The sequence below is a fragment of the Tetrao urogallus genome, assembly GCF_951394365.1.
Source record: "Tetrao urogallus genome assembly, chromosome: 11".
Taxonomy (NCBI): Eukaryota; Metazoa; Chordata; class Aves; order Galliformes; family Phasianidae; genus Tetrao; species Tetrao urogallus.
The window spans coordinates 3,170,276-3,189,292 of NC_136824.1; the positions used below are offsets into that span (position 1 = coordinate 3,170,276).

Genomic DNA, 19,017 nt, shown 5'->3' on the forward strand with positions numbered 1-19,017 from the left:
GAGTGCACGTAGTTGAGGAGGTGGCAGTTTCTGAAGCTCTGCTAACAAGTTGATCCAGTGAGCTGGTAGAGGTCATAGTGGCTGTCCGGTACTACATTGACCTTTCGTGAAAGACAGTGTCCTAACACGTGTTGATGACTGTTTTACAGAACAGAGTTTTAACTGATGTGTCTAAGCCACAGGCTAGCTTCAATAACAATCCTTGTAATAAAATCTCCCTGATGTTTTGGATGGAACACAGAGTTCATGACTTCTTTCTCAAATTCTTGTTTGCTGATGTGTCAGACAAATAGTCATGAATTTGTGATTTGCTATGGAAGTGGTCCTGTAAAGAAAAATAATGTTTTTGGGAGGTGGATTAGAGAGCAAGTGATCATTCTACTATGCAGTGATTTTTTTTTTCCTACTTGTTGATGCATGCTTTTGTCTGCTATTCTATTCAGAAAGAAATTGGGAGTGTATAATCATTTTGTGGCATTGGGCCTTAAAAATAAAGAGGACAGCTGAGGCTGTGTTACAGTTAGCTGTAATTTGAATAAGCAACCATTTCTTTTTCTTGAACTTCAGATATCCTGCTGATACCAGTTAGCTGCTCTACACCTTGAATCCTAAGTTTTTAGTGGATACATAGAAGTCCAGAGCAGAAGGAGAATGTTTTGATGTAGTCAGGCACTGGTGAGGAGGCTGCATGTTCCTGTGGCTGGAAGTAGATTGGGCCGTGCTGGCTGTGGCTGCAACTTCACTGGTGTCTGTTCTTAGTTCCCTTCTTCAGTTCCTGCCGGTGTCCACTGAGAAGTGAATGCCATAAGGAAGGTGTCAAGGAAACAACTGTGTCAAGCAAGGCCCTTGCAGCTGAAGTGTGGTTTCTTCTTTTTTTTCTTCAGGAGATCAGTGTTTTGAAAAGAACCTCTCTATTGTTGTATGGATGAAAACTGCAGCTGCAAGGTAACCACTGCACAGAGCTTTGGATATAATGCCCACAGGAGCCAGTGGAGGGATGAGTGCCTATGAGTTTTGAGTTGACTTCCATGGTGATTTCACAGGTCTGAGCTGTCCTAAGATCCTGGTTGCTCCTTTAGCTCAGGCTGTGCTAGCACATAATCTTCAATTGGGCTGACTTCTGCAGCGAAGGTTTTGCTCTGCTGGAAGACTCAGAACTCTGATCTGGTTCACGTTTTGTCTTGCTTCTAATCTAAGCAGCTTGACCCTCAAACTGGGTAAATCAGGGTACTGATCTGTACAGCTTTTGGGGTGATGCTGTGCTGTCAGTCTTTTGAGGAAGCTGTTCAATATAATATTTGGAAGTAGCACTGCTGACAGACCCAAATGTGAGGAATAGTTTTTTCGGTTTTTTTTTTTTTTTTACTTTTAGCACATTTCTCTTGGTATATTTTTAATAAATAATAAACATCTTTCGGCCTCCCACACCGTGATCTTGATTCAAACTAAGAAAGAAACCTGCTTGTATTCTCTTTAGATTGTGCTTTTACTCTTGGCTGAGATGAAAACGCCACCAATAATCCCAATTTCCTCTCTCACCTCCTTCTTGGTTTCCATTTTGCACCTTACCTTTTTGATTTTAAATGAAATCAAGTCATTGTTATTTCTGAAAATTTATTTTAAATTAGTCCAGCATCTGGATTTAATAGCAATGTCCAAAACATGCTGTACATGTATGCTGATCTTTCTTTTAAACACAGACTAGATGACTTTTAGGAGAACTCTGAAATTTTGCTTATTTGTGGTATTTGTTGAACTGCATCCAAGCGCTATAGCAAGGTGATTGAAATTGCAGAAAGGAAGATAAGGGAGAAATACCCTTGAAGGGCTAGGAGTGAAGATTGTTTTTCAGAGGAGTATGGGAAATACTGTTGGAAGGGAGGTAGGAGGAGCAGGAAGGGACTCTGCAATTGCAGCAGAGACATGCCAGAAACCAGACAGAGCTTTCGGTGTGTAATTGGAAAAGGTCATTTGGGGTGGTTGCTTTGGAATTGTACATCTGCTGGGTTGCCGTAAGAAGCACTTGAATGTAAGAAGCTTTTTATGGAGGCTTCAAAATAGCTCTGTTGTGCTTATCGTGAGACTAGGGGCTATATATACATCTATTTAGTTTTTTGCTGTACTGAGGAATATTTTGAAGACTGCTGGACTACTGAAGGTGATATGATCTTGCTGCTCTGCAGATGACTAGTCATAGAGAGGTAGGAGCCTGTGAGGAAAAGCCAGCTAATGAGCTTGTGCAGTGCTGCATGCATTTTATGCTGAGGATCCACTGGTGTACCTCTCTTCTGTCAGCTAACAGTCCTGAATTCTGTGTAATTTTTGGCCAGATAGTCTACGTAATACACCGTGAAAGTGATAGCTAGAAGAGAATGTCACTTGGGCCTAGTCACGCACAGCATGTATGTGCTGTGCTGTAGAGTGGCTGTTTCAGCTGTTATTTCACACGAATTTGTCTGAGCTCTTAAGCAAGGAACACCTGACTCCTAAAATAGTGCACGGTTTGGTTATGCATGCTCCTCTGAGTGTAAACTCCTCTGACAGCCTGCTGCCCATGTTTTATGGCCTCTCATGCTTTCACAATAACACTTAACATCTGCACTACAAAATTTCTAACATCAATTTGTTCAAATAAAGAATCCACCAAGCATTTAATCCTTGTTTTAATGGCTGATGTTTATTTTAGTTTGGGATTTTGTATACTCGTGGAGCGTTTCTTTGCCCATAGTCCATAAATCACAAAGGGCAGGAGTGAGACTTCCCTCTGTGCTGGTTTCTTTCTGAAGTGAGGCTCTGGAGATTTTTGTTATTATTTTTGCTACTTCTGTGCAGCTCGCTTATCTCAGGTAGGAGTTGCAGATATGTTTAATGAGGTTTTTTTTTCCTGTTTTTGATCTCCTTTTTACATATCTCTGGTACAGAATGCTTTTTGCTGTAAACCTTCTCTCTTGTTCTGTCTGTGATTGTTCATCCATGAAATTAGTAGTTTTGTGTTTTGTCCATGTGCTTGATTATGCTGGAAAATTGTTGATGTGTGTGGGAGGCAGGAAGATGCAAATAGAGACCACTCAGAAAGTAGCTTTCTGTGAATGAAGAAAGAAAAGTTGCCTTAAGCAGAATTTGCAAACTTGAAAGAAGAAAATAAAAAGAGGGGACTTGCATTTGGGTAGTTTGTGTTGCTTTGCTGTACCTCCTCAGTAATGTATCATTAATGGCTACCTGAGCTCTTAGTAGGCTCCTTTGAGTCCACCGCACTTTGCCTGCTTAAGTTCTCAGTAAGCTTGTGGTTAGAGACTGTTAGGGAGAGAATGAGGGTAAGAGTCCAGATTCTTGATGTTAGGTCACTCTGGCTGTGTTTCTAGCTGAGCCTGTGGGGTGGTAGTTTTCCACACACAAGTTCTAATCCCTGCCACCCAGTGGAAAGCAGCCAATCCACAATTTCAAGTAAAACTCACAAAGGGATGGAGTCCAGAGGCTTTGTGTGAACCGAGACTCCCCAGCAATTTGCCAGAGGTCCCTTTGCTGCTGCTTTCCAGAAATCACACTTTAGTTTTATACAGCTGTTTTCTCCAAAGAGGAGCTGAGCGCAATGGGCCAAGCCTTGCCAGTGCTCTCATCTGCCTCCAGAGGAGGGGCTGCACCAGGCAGTTGCATGGCAAATGACCATGGTGTGACCTTTTCTCCACAGAATGCAAATTGCAGTCTGGCACAGTGGCTTCCTTACAGACAAAGCGGTTTCTTTTCAAAGATAAATTTTTGAAGTGGCAACTGTGAGGGCTCTAATCTTGTTTTCTTCAATTAAAGCACTTTTTCATTACATATTCAAGGTCAGACTGAGACTTATTTAAATGAAGGCCTAGATCCTCATAAGAGCAAGATTCTCTGGAGGGAAGAGATCTATACCAGCTGAAAACAGCAGTGAGTTAGCAAAGCAAGAATTTGATGGAGGAATTCTGCTGTTTCCAAGAAGGTTCTGGTTGGCAGCAGCAAGACCTGGAGAATCTGTTCTTACTGGAATGATCTTCTGCTTCTCTGATTTCCAAACCCACCCTGCACCTCCCCATTATTTAAATGATAACCTTGAAAATCCTGCAGCAAAAGATGCAATTCTGCAGAAGGAGGGGCCCACGAATAGAGTGGAACAGAATTAAGAACAAAACAGAAGAGCATGGGGGTATTTCACAGAAGTTGAAGTCATCTCTGTTTCATGTCTTTCTATGTTTTATTTTTTTGCCTTTCTTGAGCGCTTAGAAATATGCAGATTCCCTGTTCTGAGGCAGCTTTGTCTGCAGTCCTTGTCGAAAGAAGCCTTGAAACTTGATAATTTTAATCATTGATTCTAGCTCTCATTATTTATGAGCACCTCAGGATTCTTTTTCCTCTTGTCGAGAGGCTCCTGTCTGTCTTGTCTGACCCAGGGGGAATATTTCCAAACCCTTTTTCAAAACATTGAAATCAAATTTCATAGTCGTTGTCTCAGTTTAAAATATATACCAAGTGTTGACAGCTGATGCCTTGGGCACAAAAGCACGTACAGAGCAATGCTGGAATGACTGCTAGACAACTGAGAACAGGGTTGGAATGCAAGTGTGTCTATTGACAAGTCAGGAAATGGGATAAAAAGACAGTGTCCATTTCAGCATGGCTCTGGGACAGCTACAACTGGTAGAGATGGTCACCTTGAATGCCAGGAGGTCTGGGAAATTGGGGATCTGGATGCTAGAGCATCTACCAGGTTGGGAAATTCAAGTGGAATTATGTGAGACAGCTGGTAAATAGGCTGTGGGATCGCTGAGCTTAGATCAGTGCCCCTTGTTTGTGCTGCTTATTAAGAGAAGGTCTCAAAATAAGTCTGCAGAAAACTAAAAAGGGACTAACTGCTTTGGGAAACAAGCAGCACGTGTAATGAGATGAGGTATCTGTCTGATCATCCAGAATGATTTATCCTGTGTCACTTTTGTGTTGACTGTTACCTTTACAGTGTTATGGGACCTTTTCTATGTTCTGCTCCCTTTTTCACTGGAAGAAATTGGTGCTAACAGCAGTGTCAGTATCTTATCCATAGCACGCTGCAGGCTGAGCAATAAGCAGATATAATTTCTGTGAAGCTTTGGCATTTGTATTTTTTCTGTAAAATACATTTGTTTTAATGACTTCATTTGCTTTTCTTTCATTTTACAATTGAAAACATGATTATATTTCTTGTGACTGAGATGGAGTTGATACAACTTCAGATCTGAACTTGGTTTCTCCTTTCATGAGCAGTTAATGTCTCAACTGCTTTGCACATCTGCCTTTGAGCTGTGAAACAGTTCATTCACCTTTCAATTTGGAACAGGACGACTTACTAATGTATTAATCTCTCATTTTGGAGGAGAGGAGGTTTAACCTAACTGATGTGCTTTAATTTTTGTGTTAGCAGTAGATGACGTAATGCTTTATTTTGCAGTCCTCAGCATGGGTCATACTTACAGATTCTTATAACTTAAGACCAATAAGGATCATCTCGTTTAGAGGTTCCCTGCTTTTGGTATTTGTGCCACAATAAAGAGGCACGTGAGCTCTCTGCACGTAGGTGGCCAATGACTGCAGCTGCTGGTGCTGGTGCTCATGCCAATAGCAACAAATGAGCAAAGAAAGCTTGAAACGGTCTTATCTAGCCTGACCCTCTGCACTTCTGGGTTTTATCCAGAGACTTCTGCAGTTGGCCAATAACACGTGTTCCAAAACAATCGGAATTTAAAGAAAAAAGTGATCAGAGCGTCATCTTTGTCATACTCTCTGTTCTGTGAATTGTCATACTCTGTGTTCTGTTAAATTGCTATAGTAACGCTGGTAGCAAGTTAGAATGAAGCTGATTGAAATACTGGCTCCAGGAATATTTTACAACTTCCTTGGCTTAGAACAGCCTGCAAATTCTGCAGTGTGTTGTATCCCACAATAGACTCTCCTATCCTGAAGTTTTCTTCAGGGGACTTTTCCTTTCTTAGAGCTTATAGTGGAATTACATTGTTGTAGAATGTTGTGTTTTTCACAAGCAGGACTTCCAATCTCTAAAATTTTTGAAGTGCCTGACTTCTTGGTTTGAATTACAGCGCATTCTTTTCTGTTTTGAATTTTTTTTCCATCCTCTTTCATGTTTTCATGAAATCTAGTGATTTTTGTATAGATCTACTCACAAAAAAAAAAAAAAGTACATGCAGTGGAGCGTGTAAGTTGCTTATTTTAATCTGCAAATAACGTTTTAATTAAATGTCATTGAAATCTGAATTTCCTTAAGCCTGTTTGCTGAAAAGAACATAAACATTTTACTGTGACTTGCCAGCTATAGAATTCCCTGATAGATTTTTTTCTTTTAGAAAAGAAGAGGCAAAAGAAGATGAAATCAACCAGTGACTGGAGGGAGAGAAGAAACGCCATTCGGCTTACCAATGAGTACACGGTAGAAACTTTGGTGGTGGCAGATGCTGATATGGTCCAATACCACGGTGCAGAGGCTGCCCAAAGATTCATCCTCACAGTTATGAATATGGTGAGTATGCACTTTATTGTCAAAAGAAGCAGCAGGAGTAAATGGATTTTATCTAGGGTAGGTTAAAGCTGGCTTTCTTGGCGACTGTACTGGGCAACTGTTTTGACTTTGAGGTATGAGAAGGGTTTTATTTTTCTTGTGTTACATCTCACTTCTCCCTCATCTGTGTGATTCCAATGACATTACAATACGAAAGCTATTCTGAAACTGACCTTGGGATTTTTCATTTGGGAAGCATTCCATGGTTATTCAGGAGTGGTGTGTTCTGCCATATTTTTGTACTGCTGTAGTTTACCTTGGAAGGGAGGTTCCCAGAATGGATAAATGGTCTCACCTGACATGTTTCTTATTTTCTTTATTATCATCATTTTCTAAAGATTATATTTCCCAGTGTGTGTTTGTTGTAAGGGGCAGTCAAATTGTTACTGATGACAAGAGATTTGTATTGATTTACAACAGATGAACTAGCTTGACTTGAAGTCTTTTAGGGACAGTACCTAGCCCAGATTTTTACATAATAAAAATGCTGCCTTCCTTGACATGTAAAAAAAACCATGTCAAACTCAATACCAAACTACCAGCCAATAGGAATTTCAGCTGATTCCATTCTCCTTACCCCTGGATTACTTTTGAAGCATGAAGTGTTGCTGCTTGTGCTTCTGAGTAGTCTGTGGAGTTGAGCTTTAGAATAATTTTAGGAATTCTGCAGGAAATCTCCCACGAGTGGCAAGAGCTTTTCAAAGTTCTGAGTGCATATGCAGTGTGGGTGTTAATTTGTTAGCTGTCCTAGAAGTACTAACCCTCAGCTAACAAGGAAACACAAAATCTCTCACAGTGGATGCTTGCTTACTCACTTGTTGGCAGTGGCAATAAAAAGATAACTGCCAAATTAGATGTGGATGCTGAAAACTCTGCTTAGAGACAGCAGGGGTCCTTCCAGAGGCACTTGCTCAAGGAAATCTTGAAGGAAGTTTGTATGCCTGTGCCCATGCTATTGTAAAATCCAGGCACAGTTCATTCTCCTGACTACAGCTCTGTTGTTGTTCATGAGCAGTAAATTGGCTTGGGGAAAAAAAAACCAAAACAACAAACCCAGCTCTTAACAGTAATTGACTGATCATGCTTCCAAATGAAGAGATGAATGACAGCTGCTCAGTGCCTAGCCCAGCCAGGGGACAGCAGAGCTTTTTAAGAGGTCTTATATTTCTTCACCAAGCACTGGTGTGAGGGAGCCCTCCTGTAGTGAAATACTTTGCTGATTAAGCAAGTCTTTTCCATTAATGAGCTGCTTCTCTGTGCCTTCCTCTACCTTTTATTTTGCCACTTGGCATGCTGTGACAGTAGTCACTTGATAGGACATCATTGCGTTCCTCGATTTAGTTGGATTGGTTTGTAGGAAATGCCTTCTTTCAGCAAATGCATTCTTGTGACCATCCTTTCAGGTTCTGCTGGCTTTCCTGTGTTTAAGGATGTAATTGCTAGGGGCACAAGAGCCTTATTCTTCTCAAAGTCTTCATCTCCCACACTTCTAAATTCACATATTAGCTTTGCAGTGAGCTGACCAGATGTAAGTTCATCCCTGAACAAATCAGCTTCTTAAGTCGCTTTGTAGCCTGATGCACACTTAGATGTAATGCATGTGTCAGGTCAGAGTTTCTTCCATGTGTCAGATGCTGGGACCTCCTCAGGGATGGGTGAATATCTTTTGTTTGCACTGGGAACCCAGGGGTTCTCCTGAAATTGGCTCTTCCATGTTTTGTCATTGTGCTAATAAACCATTGCCATTGTGCGTGCCAGTTCTGCCGAGACTCAGATCACTGTGGCTGTGAGAGCTCTTAAATCTTAAGCCTAATCATGTCTTGATTGTTCTAATACCAAAAGATCCATTCTTTCAGTGTAGATGTTAATGTATCTCTGTCTTCCATGTATTTTTGCCTTTCTCTCAAAATCGTTACATTTAAGTACACTGAGAGGCCAAGTCCTAAACTAGAACTGGCCACAAATGCTGCTCTCTGTCCAGCCTGGGAAGTCCTGTAGTACACCTCAGTAACATCAGCTTGCTCTTGCTGGGTGTGACTTTGCATATGAGGATGTGCTGATGGGTTGGAACCTCTAGGCCTGTTTTCTAAACAACTGCTGAAGCTTAATTTCTAATGGATTTAGCTGATAGACTTGTAAGCTAGGTTTTGATGCTTTAGTGTGAGCTCAGCCATTTATTAGACATCAGAGAGTGCACATGGATGAAAAGTGTTGACTGAGGACACATTTATTTGATATCTCCTAAGGTGCAAAGTCCAGCTGAAATGCTTCCCACTGTTAAGTCATTGCTCCTGGGGGTTCATCCGTGTGGTTCTTCTGATGTCTGGTAGGATTTGAATTTGTTCCAGCTTCTCAGCCTTCATAGAGGCACTGACAGTGTCCTTCATCTCTGTCTGCCCACCTGCTTTCCCACACTTGTAGGAGCTCGGTACCTTTCAGGGCTCCTCCTTCCTGAGGAAAGTGGTTGAGAAAGGACAGAAAGCTCAGAAGATACTGAGAAATAATAATTGGCAAACACGTAGATCACGTAATTGCATGAATCTTTTTTATGATGCTATAAAACAAGGTGAAATTTGAGGAAATCAAAGAGAATTTTAGCATTCCATTTGCCATAATGAAAGTAGATCTTCACACTATCAAAAGGGGCTGAAGAATAATTTAGAAAATGTATTTTAGGAAGAGAGATGTGGCTTAGGTAAGCCCTAGCTGATCTTTCAGCCATGCTCTTTGGGTAGTGCTCAAACTAGACATGACAGATCTGTGCGTGTCAGCTCCTTGTTTATAAAATTACTGTTCAAGGGACGTGACAACTGTGTTTCTTTGGGAAAATCCTCCTGATTTCTTTGATACAGTGTCAGTTGTGCTCTCTGTAACCATGCAGCAAAGGCCAGGATGCTGGGGACCTCTGCTTGCTGCCTGCCTCAATAGATTTCTGTCAGCCTTCTGTGACACTTTAGCTGGGGGACAGGATTTGCCCCATGATGTTAGGCAATGCTTATTCAGCTACGCTGCAGGATGGCGGGCTGCCTCTAAAAGAAACCAGAATGTTAATTTTGGCTTGAAGGCTTGCATTTAAGCAAACAGAACGTTACTGGTCAGGGGTATATTAACTCCTCTCTATAAGCCATTACATTTACTGTCAAACCACAAAACAAGCATTAAGAGGTCTTATTAATGCATTTTATATTTATAGACGTTTCAAGCAAAGTGATCTGCCTTCAAGTATTTAATATCTATTTATGTTACAAGAATTTCTGAAAGAGAAAACTACAAAAAATTACAAAATAGTGTTTTATTGCTCCTTTGGTGAATGAAAATCTGGGGTGTGGGGGAGATGTGGGAAGAAATTCCTAAGGGAAAATAAGCAAAACTCTTCTGCAATCCAGAAATAGCAGGTGGAGCTTCATGGAAGAAATGGTGATGTGTTATTTAATGATGCTCTGTGGTTCTGACCATCCCCCCTGAATAGAGAATAGATTCACATTATGCTTACTTGTTATTTCTGAATGTCATTGTTGAGATGCAAGCCCTTCCATTTAATAAACTAATATTTGAAGCTGTGTGACAGCTTTTCCCAGATGACAGAAGGATTTTGCTCTGAAGTACTCTGTCATGTATGAGTGGGAACTGAACTTGAGGCTTCTCTGCTTACAGCTGGGAGATGTCCACTGACAGAGCATTGTCTCTCTCCTGTTTCTCTGAATCTGCTCACAGAACTGTATTTTTGGAGCAGGTTCTGAAAGATTAAATGTGCAGCTTTCTTGCAGTTTTCTGCTTTTGTGTTTTTGTTTTTTGTCTGTGAGAAGTGGCCGATAAGGCTAGAAGGAGATTCTCTGTCCTCTTAGACAGGTATACTGGCCTCTACTGTGGCAGGACTTCACAAATAGAGCCTTTGGCATAGTAATTTAATAGTTGCTTTCTTTGGCCTTGGGATTCTTAGATAAAAGTGCATTTTTGGAGCTTTGGAATAACTGAACATGCCTTTTTCTGAGAGAGCAGAGCACCAGGGATGCAGGGATAAGTTGCTATACTTGACTGTGTGTTAGGTTTTCCTGCAGCTGTTTCTAAGCTGTGTGATTAGTGTGAAAGCCCTCTGCAGAAGCAAGCAGTAACTTGAGGTTAGTGATCTTGTGGATGCAATTAAGAGGGAAAGTTTTTATGTTATTCTCGAGGAATAATACTGCTTTACTCTCTGAAGCCTTCTTTAAGATTCCACAGCTTGTTTTTCATCTTAGATTTTCCCTTTGAGAGATTTTTCTACGTTGAAGTTACAAGAAGATTAAAAAAAACATTTTTATCATGCACGTACTGATAGATTTACATCTCCATGCTCCTGGGGGCTGGCACGTAAAAGAGCTGCTGCTGATAATCAACTGTCTTGTTCTGATCTAGAATTTTCATGATTGGAATGGAACGTAAGGGAATAAGGTATGGATATTTGATCACTTTCTGCAAATTTCTCTGCAGCAGTCCCAAGATTTAAAAAAAATAAATAAATCAACTGTATCTTATAAAGAAAATGAACGTACCCTTCTTTATAATGTTTAATAGGGAAATTTGAAATCTTGGCTTCAGGTAGATGTTAGAAATCCTATAGTGCTTTTCAAAACAATTAAAAGACAGCTTCAGTAACGCAACCAATGCTCCTGCTGCCCAAATATCTTCCAACAGCCAATGGAACGGGAAGGCTGGAGCTTGAATGCAAGGTTTGAGGGTGGCGGGGGGAGGTAGAGGAAAAGGAAGAAGAATGTGGTGGGGGAATTCAATTAAAAAAAAAAAAAGGCAATTCACCCTCAGGGTTGTTGTGCTGAACATCTGACTGAAACACATGCGTCTCCCTCCTACCATCCACCTGCAGAGGAAGCTCTTGAGAATTTAAAAAAAAAATTATACTAGTGATGTTTAGTTCCTCTCTTAGCCCAATTCCTCATGTCTGGGTCGCGCTTTCTGCGTGCTGGGGCAGGTCTGAACTGCTTGTGCTAAAACTGCATTTATTCTGTTCTGCCGATGTCAAAACTATAAAGAGAAAGAAGGGCAGGAGGAATGCAGATGGAGAAGGAGGAGGAGAAGAAAGATGATTTGGGCTTCATTCTTTTCTCTAGGGCATTCTTTGCATTAGGGCTGTGTCAGGGAAATATGTATGAAGGGAGATGTCAGATAAGCTTTACTCTTTTTCTGCTGCAACTCTTCTTCCATTGTTCTATTTTCTAAGACTCTACCATGCCTGCATACAAAGTACTTTATCTGGGCTTCGTAGAATGGAAGTTATACTAATGGTTTACATTCAACAGGGTTACTGGTGCTCGTGACTGTTTCAGCTGCATTGACAGTATTTTTCATCACATCCTTCAGTCCAGTGAGCAAGAACTTTCTGTTCCAGCTGAACTGCTCTCTGGTGCTGCAGTGGTAACCTAAATCAGTAACTTTTGGATTTTGTTCCATGGCAGAGTTTAGCAAACTGTTAGTGGGTTTCATGCAGCTGACTTCTGTTTCCAGCTGTCTCATTTAATTAAAAGGTTCTAAAATACCCCAAATACTCTTTATTTTCCCATGGCCACAAGGATGTGATAATGCATTTGCAAGCTTGGGGAAGGGTGGCCCATGGTATTGCAAGTGGGAAGGGAGGAGTCTATGAGTCAGTCTCTATAAATTCATGCTGTTTGTGCAGCAATAAATCTTGAGAACATCTGCACTGGGAAATGCCATTCCTCCTCCCCTGGTACCGATTATCTCAGCCATCTCACATGGTCCTGTTAGCTCGTGTGCTGATGGTAGCCAGTTGGTTGCTTTGTGTGAACAGACTTTAACCTGTTGAATGATTTTCTTGTAGGCTAGAGGAGAAGGACAGAAGGTGGTCATTGCCACGATGGGGTCTGATTTCAAGCAGGAAAGACCTATGAATTTTTATTTCAAATGGACTCTTGGGCTCCATAATAATGGTCACAACCTACCTTGAACAGTCTGATTTGATGTTGTCAATGTGCAGCCAAAATGTCAGTGATTCACCTGTACTGAAGTTAGTCTTGTACTTCTTTGTCAAATCATTTAAGGACTGGTCGCTTTCTCAGTGAGGTTCCTTCTAGACTTAAACACAATGCTTTGAGACAGTTTAGGTTTTTATTTGTTAGGCTAATGTGTTGGGGAATAAACCCTTCTTGCCAATACACCCAAATTTATTCTTCAGTGATAATGAGCGATCTGTCACTATCAAAGGTTTTAAGCTCAGCACTGTGACATTAGGCAATTTGCAGTATATTTATCTGTACGTGCATTAAAGTACTGATTAAAAGTATATAGGAACTGGTCTTACTGCACTAAAACAAAATTCTGTCTCTTCCTTTTAATCCAGTCAAAGCCCATGCATTGAAAGGTCTTGTTCAGTCTCTGAGGCATTTAGAGTAAGGGAATAAAGGAACTTGCTGCCAGACTTCTGATAAGAAAGGCTCTATCTCCTCCCTAGGTGGCATAATGTTTAAATGCTTTGGTTGTACTGAAGTAGAACAGCCCCTTCTACCAGAATCTCTTAATAGAGTAAAAGATGATTGTTCCTGCTGCATAACAAATACCACCATGACTACAGGGCTTCTTTGGCATCCATTTAAGAAAATCAGCATGTAAATCTTGAATAAACATGCCGACAAAAGCCTCTTTTGCATAGAAAGTGACTTTTTTGTTTAGTATCCATTTTTGTGCTATTGCCAATTGTGTCCAGTGCTTCTTCAATCGCTGGTAGATGCAAATAGAAATAGAATTAAATTAACCTTTGGATGGAGAAGAGAAAAGAATGACAACTTTGGAAATGACAAGATACATTTTCCAGCAACTGGGTTACACAATGCAGGTTCTGTCAGTGAAAACTACCTTTTGAAGTCAGTGGTGTTTGGATCTATCTGTGCAGGGTCTAGAGGCAGGCAGCTTGTCTCTTTTGATGGAAAGCTCATAATCCATTAGGTTTACTGATAAGTTCTTATCTGCTATACTGCTATTTTACAGCTAGAAACTTGAAAGGATGCTCAGAGCAAGCAGCAAGTGAGCTAGACAAATCAAAAGCATCCATCACAGGATCATGGCAAATATTCATTAGCCTCTCTAGTGGTGCGTGAGAGACTGACTTGATCAGCTCAGTGCCCCATTGACTCACTCAACTGAATGGCCAACCCTCCGTTTACAGATAGGTCAACTGTCAGAGCCCTTCTCTGCAAGCACGAAGTTTACACCCCCCACCCAACTCTCCTCGAGTCAGTAGTGAGAGGCCTCAGCTTCTCTACCCACGTACCCCTGAGGTAAGTAAATAGTACCTGCACTTTGTGCGTTTGTATACCAACCGCAGGGCAGATAAATGGCTCATTGTGCTCATGCTGAAGGTCAGTGGGTCAAATAGTGAGCAGCGTCTGTCTTGAAATCTGTGCCTAAATTATAGGAAACATTTAAGAGTATGATTAAATCCCACTCCAAACATTAAAGTGCTTAAGAACTCTCTTACACTGAACACATTCCTGAGTATTTGCACAAATAAGAAAAATAGCAAGCGTTGAAAACATAATATCCAAAATATGTTCACATCTTGAGTGTTTTGTAGGAAGTTCACTGGGCCTTTGTGACATTTCTAGGCAAATGAGACATGAGTGGGAAATGCAACTTACCTGGGGCTGAGTCCTGTAGCCTCTGCTTAGGCTCACTTCAGTGGTCTTGATTTGATTGATTGATTGAGAAGGGAATGCAATGTTCATCCAAAAGTTATTAGGGGATATTTTAAACCTTTTTAAAATGAACCTCTCGTTCATCTTTTTTTCTTTTTTGATACAATGTGATCAATGATTTGTACACAAAGAAATAGTGAAATAAAATTCCGGCATCATCTTATGTTCTAATCTATAGAAATGGCATGAAGTATCTGAGCTGGAATGCAAAATCTGGAGAAAGTAGTAAGGTAGTTTCCGGTGCTATTTTTGTATTTCCTGAGGCTTGTGTCATTATGTGCTGCCTTATTACTATTCTCTTATGTAAGATATGAAAATAACAGAGGGAAATTGCTTTTCCATTCTATTTCCTGAAGCCTAAAACACACCATTATTTCATCTTGTATTCAGATATCTCTGATATTTAAATGCTAAAGATCCATGTTAGTTGGGTGCTTCATAATGTTCTTGAGACTTTAGTTTATGTTTAGAGTTCCTTTGAAATATTTCTTTACTTCATTACTCAGTAATTCTATTCTCTCTCATCCAGTCCAAGTAAAGGTATCTTTCTTTTTTCAACTAGATTATGGGTTCTTTTTCATCAATTTTGTTTGCTTTCTAATGTTTCTGTCCCCAAATGCTGAATCTCACTCAGATTAGTCTGTTACAAGCTGGTCAGTTGATGAAGCCAAATGCTGTACAGAGGGAACAAATGTACTGTATTTTTGTAAGCTACACTGTAGCATGTGGAACTGTTAGAGTGGCAATACAGTAGCTCTTAAAATTCTTTATTGTAGTGGCACAACCCATTTGGTTTCAGTTTGGGTCAGGATTGTGAAGGAGAACTGTCTAACTTCAGTCATAGTGCTTTTAACTGCTACTACATCTTGACATTGTTACTGATGTACTGTAGATGTTTTCTTTGCACTTTAACAGGTGTACAACATGTTTCAACATCAGAGCCTTGGAATTAAAGTCAGCATTCGAGTGACAAAACTAGTCCTACTTCGCAGTCGACCTGTGAGTTCTGATTCATTTTTACCCTCTGCTATAACTGTACTACTATAGTTTTACAGACAGAGCAGGATCTGTGTCCTGCGTGGGTGAGAAGTATGGGGTGTTTGGCCACAGGATCACAAAACGTAACTAATGTGTGCCCTGCTACGCCAGGTAGTGTTACAGATGGAAGTACAAGGGGCCACAGAAGTGGGAGGAACTGCAGTCCTCTTATGTAGCCTTTCTGAAAAATCTTTGCTTATAGTTATGAGACAATCTCAGGAGTTAATTGTTAGAAAAATTATATGGCTCTGGGATCAAAAATAAAAATGCCAGATTTAGGAGACTTTGAAGCTTGTGACTGCTGCCGGCTGATGGAATTTGTTCTGTATATCAAATGGCAGAGGTCAATGTGGATTATGAAGCTCCTACTTCACCCTCTCAGGTGAAGTTGGTTTCATGCTTTTTCATTTTCTAATGTTTGTGTATTTGATCCTCAGTCGTTTGGTGTTTTCTTGTTTTATCAGAGGTATAATGATTTTGTAAACACTGTGATGAATATTTGTTCTTTTGTATCCCTTTCTATACAAAAGGCCAAGTTATCTATTGGGCATCATGGAGAGAGGTCTCTGGAGAGCTTTTGTCACTGGCAAAATGAAGAATATGGTGGAGCAAAATACCTTGGTAACAACCAGGTTCCTGGTGCGAGGGATGACACCCCTCCTGTGGATGCTGCAGTTTTTGTAACCAGGTATAATGAGGCTAGGTTCATTGGTTTCCTTAAGCAATACTGGCCCATAGTCTGTGCTGGGATCATCTGGTTCAGCAGTTTATCCAAGAAAAAGATCCATTGATGATGATATGTTTGCTGCCTATGTGCTGTTTGGAGGGCTCAGATGCTTCAGGTGATGTGTTTTGTTTTTGTATACTTAATGCTACTGTGCAAAAGCTTTATCACAGTTGTCTTGATAGCATGTCATAGTCAGGATACAGTTAAGACATGTCTGTAGAACCCTGTAGAAAAAGGGTGATAGAAAAAGGGTGATACCTTTTTCTTAGATCAGGTGGTAGAAGTGGAAAAGAGGTGAGGTTTAGGAAGACACAGGTCTTCATCCTACAAGAAAGAAGCTGCCAAGTTGAGAATGTGGGTAAGAACAAGCACCTTAAATTTGATTGGGTATGCATATTAAGCACTCTGAGAGGAGAAATAGTTGGTACCTCTGGAGCATACAGTGTGTTGGTAGGAAGGAGATGGTGAGGGAGCTATCTCCTAAAGAAAGAGAGAAATGAATACCGGAAGCTAAATTAATTTTCTCTTTGCCTTAGGAAATAACCACTTTAACATCCCCCCTCTGTCAATCCTCAAGTCAGTCATTCTTAATTTGTCTTAAACTTAATTAATTTGTATGTTTAAAACCTGCTGCATTTATTTCAGGCATGAAACAGTCTGTGTAGGAATGTTACAGAAGGTTTCCTTGTACCTGCAGCACTGCTTACTGATGAAGCAAACATATTGGAGTATGGCCTAGATACAGTAAACAAAAAGGATATCTTTCATGTTAACCCGTAGTCTTTTCTCCCTGTACTTTCCCTACCTGAACTCAACCTCAGAGTAAAATGCAAATTCCATGTTCCCTACGCTCATAGTAAGTTATGAGCAGCAAATATCTGGTTGTGTAAACTGTGTACTTTAAACTTGAGAATGCATTGTTTCAGAAATTACTACTGAATAATTAAAGTGAGCACAAAAATGTAGTGTAAGATGGCTTCTTTATTGCTTGAAAGACACTACTTCCTACCTCCCTCTTCCCTAGATTGAGACAAGAAATGTTTGTACTGCAGTTAGATATTCCTCACCTGTGCTACCTTTTTTATCCCTGCCAACAGCGTAACTAGAAATGCGTGCTTTTGCATAAGCTGCTGTTTTGACTGCAATTGTCTTTTGTGTTAACAGTCACATTGCAAACTGTCCACTGGATTGTGGTGAGTGTTCAGTAAAATAGCTGGCAAGCAGGGCATGGGGCCAGCAAAGCTGTGACGAGTGCACCTTCACAGATGTGTGCAATCCCCCCAGATCTTTTTCTCTCTATCATATTCACTGTAGCCCAACCCAAGCACCTAAGCAACTAGTTAGCATTTTAGGCAGGGTGAGTGGTTCCTTTGAAGTCATTGGGCTGAACATCCTGGTTATAGTTAAGAATATGCTTTATTGGATCACAGCCTAAATAAATAACTAACATTTCTGTTGAACTCATCTGGGCATCCAGTTGTCCTGCATGACAAGTGAGGCATACAGAATCTCTTCTGATGTGTTCTGAGCACTGGATGAAGGGAATGAGTGGATCATTTCATCTGTGCATTCTGTCTGCAGCTTACAAATTGAATGCATAATGTCATGTTAAATGAATTGAACTCAGGCATTTGAGGAAGAATTGCGGAGATGTTCATTGGGTTCAGTAAATATGTAGCTTTTGTGATTGGAGTAGTTGGAAAAGTACAGGTTCAGTTGGGTCAGAAGCTAGGTTCAGATTTTGTGAGAAAGTTCAGGCCAAGGAGCACATTGTTCTGTGTAAGAGCAGCGTTTCTCTGTTTGATAGGTCACCAGTGTTCACTTGTATCCTTCCAACCTGCTTCTGCTGCAAAGAGGATGCTGTGTTCTTGGAAGACTTCTGGCCAAGCAGCCCGATTCCTTTGTCAGGGTTTCTACTCTTGGCTTTGGCAGTGTGTGTCCCTTGACCCTCTCCAGACTACAGTGACCAGTAAGGGTACGGGAGCAAAAGCATGCCCAGCACAAGCAATAGAACCAGAAAAAGCAGAAGCTGAATTTTCAGCAGCTGCTTTAAGAGTAGGAATAGATTATCTGGGCTCGATCTCTGGAATCAGAGGACTTTCTTCAGTCTTGCTGCGTTCATTTGAAACGCCATGGCACGCTTGGTTCTTGGAACTTCACTTGTAACTGGTTTTCCCCATATACTCATTGTATGTGGAAGTAGATGACCTCCTTAAGCTACAGGTAAGGGGAGTACTCTATCTGCAATAAGGTGTACACTGCCTTAAGTAGGTAAGGGAGACAGTGGTAAAAATCTATGAGGGTTTGAATGTAGTGCAGTGGTGTCTAGAATCATCACACTTTTGTTGTTCAAATTCTCATTTTGAACTTACAGAAATTCAAATCTCTGGCATTTACAGGTAATATACTTCATATTTTAATGGGCAGCTGACCAGCATGGTTTCTTTCTGCAGAATCAGTATCTTAGTGATCCTAGAAGCATGTTTCATTTAAAACACATTCCCTCTGTTGATCTTCTATTCTTTGCATTCCTCAGAAAATCTTCAGATATTCTGTTGATCTCCCAGCTTCTTGGTCATTTAGGTCAGTCATTAGAGTATAGGTGATAAGGGAGCATAGCAGAGAATCAATCAGCACTGATAAGAACATAATTCAGAACTGTTACTCAGCGAAGACTTGTGTTTTTCTCTGATAAACTGCTGTAGTTATTCCATTTGCAGCCTGCTTGTTGCCTCTGCGTTTCTTCAGCTCTTCACCATCCCATTAAGTGGGCAAGTGAAGCAATTCCATATGCATTTAGGAAGCTGGGCACATAGCGCTACTAAATATATATTTAGGGTGATTTTTTTTTTTCTTTTTGGCAAAGTTTTGCCTGTTCCCATTTCCTCTATCCTTTAACTTTGTGACCCAGCAGGGTTAAAATGGTTAAAAGATATCATTTGAAGGATGCTGATAACTGACTATTAAACAGAATACTTGTC

The 19,017-nt window shown here is 40.6% G+C and overlaps 1 protein-coding gene across 1 annotated transcript in view; it reads left to right on the forward strand.

The window, feature by feature from the left end:
* ADAMTS17 (ADAM metallopeptidase with thrombospondin type 1 motif 17) overlaps positions 1 to 19,017 on the forward strand; it is a gene marked incomplete at both ends in the record, with an annotated part of 165,463 nt that overhangs the window by 16,845 nt on the left and 129,601 nt on the right. The window contains 3 exons of the mRNA XM_079541061.1: positions 6,360 to 6,532; positions 15,187 to 15,270; positions 15,840 to 15,997. Of these exons, the coding sequence (XP_079397187.1) occupies positions 6,360 to 6,532; positions 15,187 to 15,270; positions 15,840 to 15,997 (415 nt within the window). The remainder of the gene's footprint in view (positions 1 to 6,359; positions 6,533 to 15,186; positions 15,271 to 15,839; positions 15,998 to 19,017) is intronic.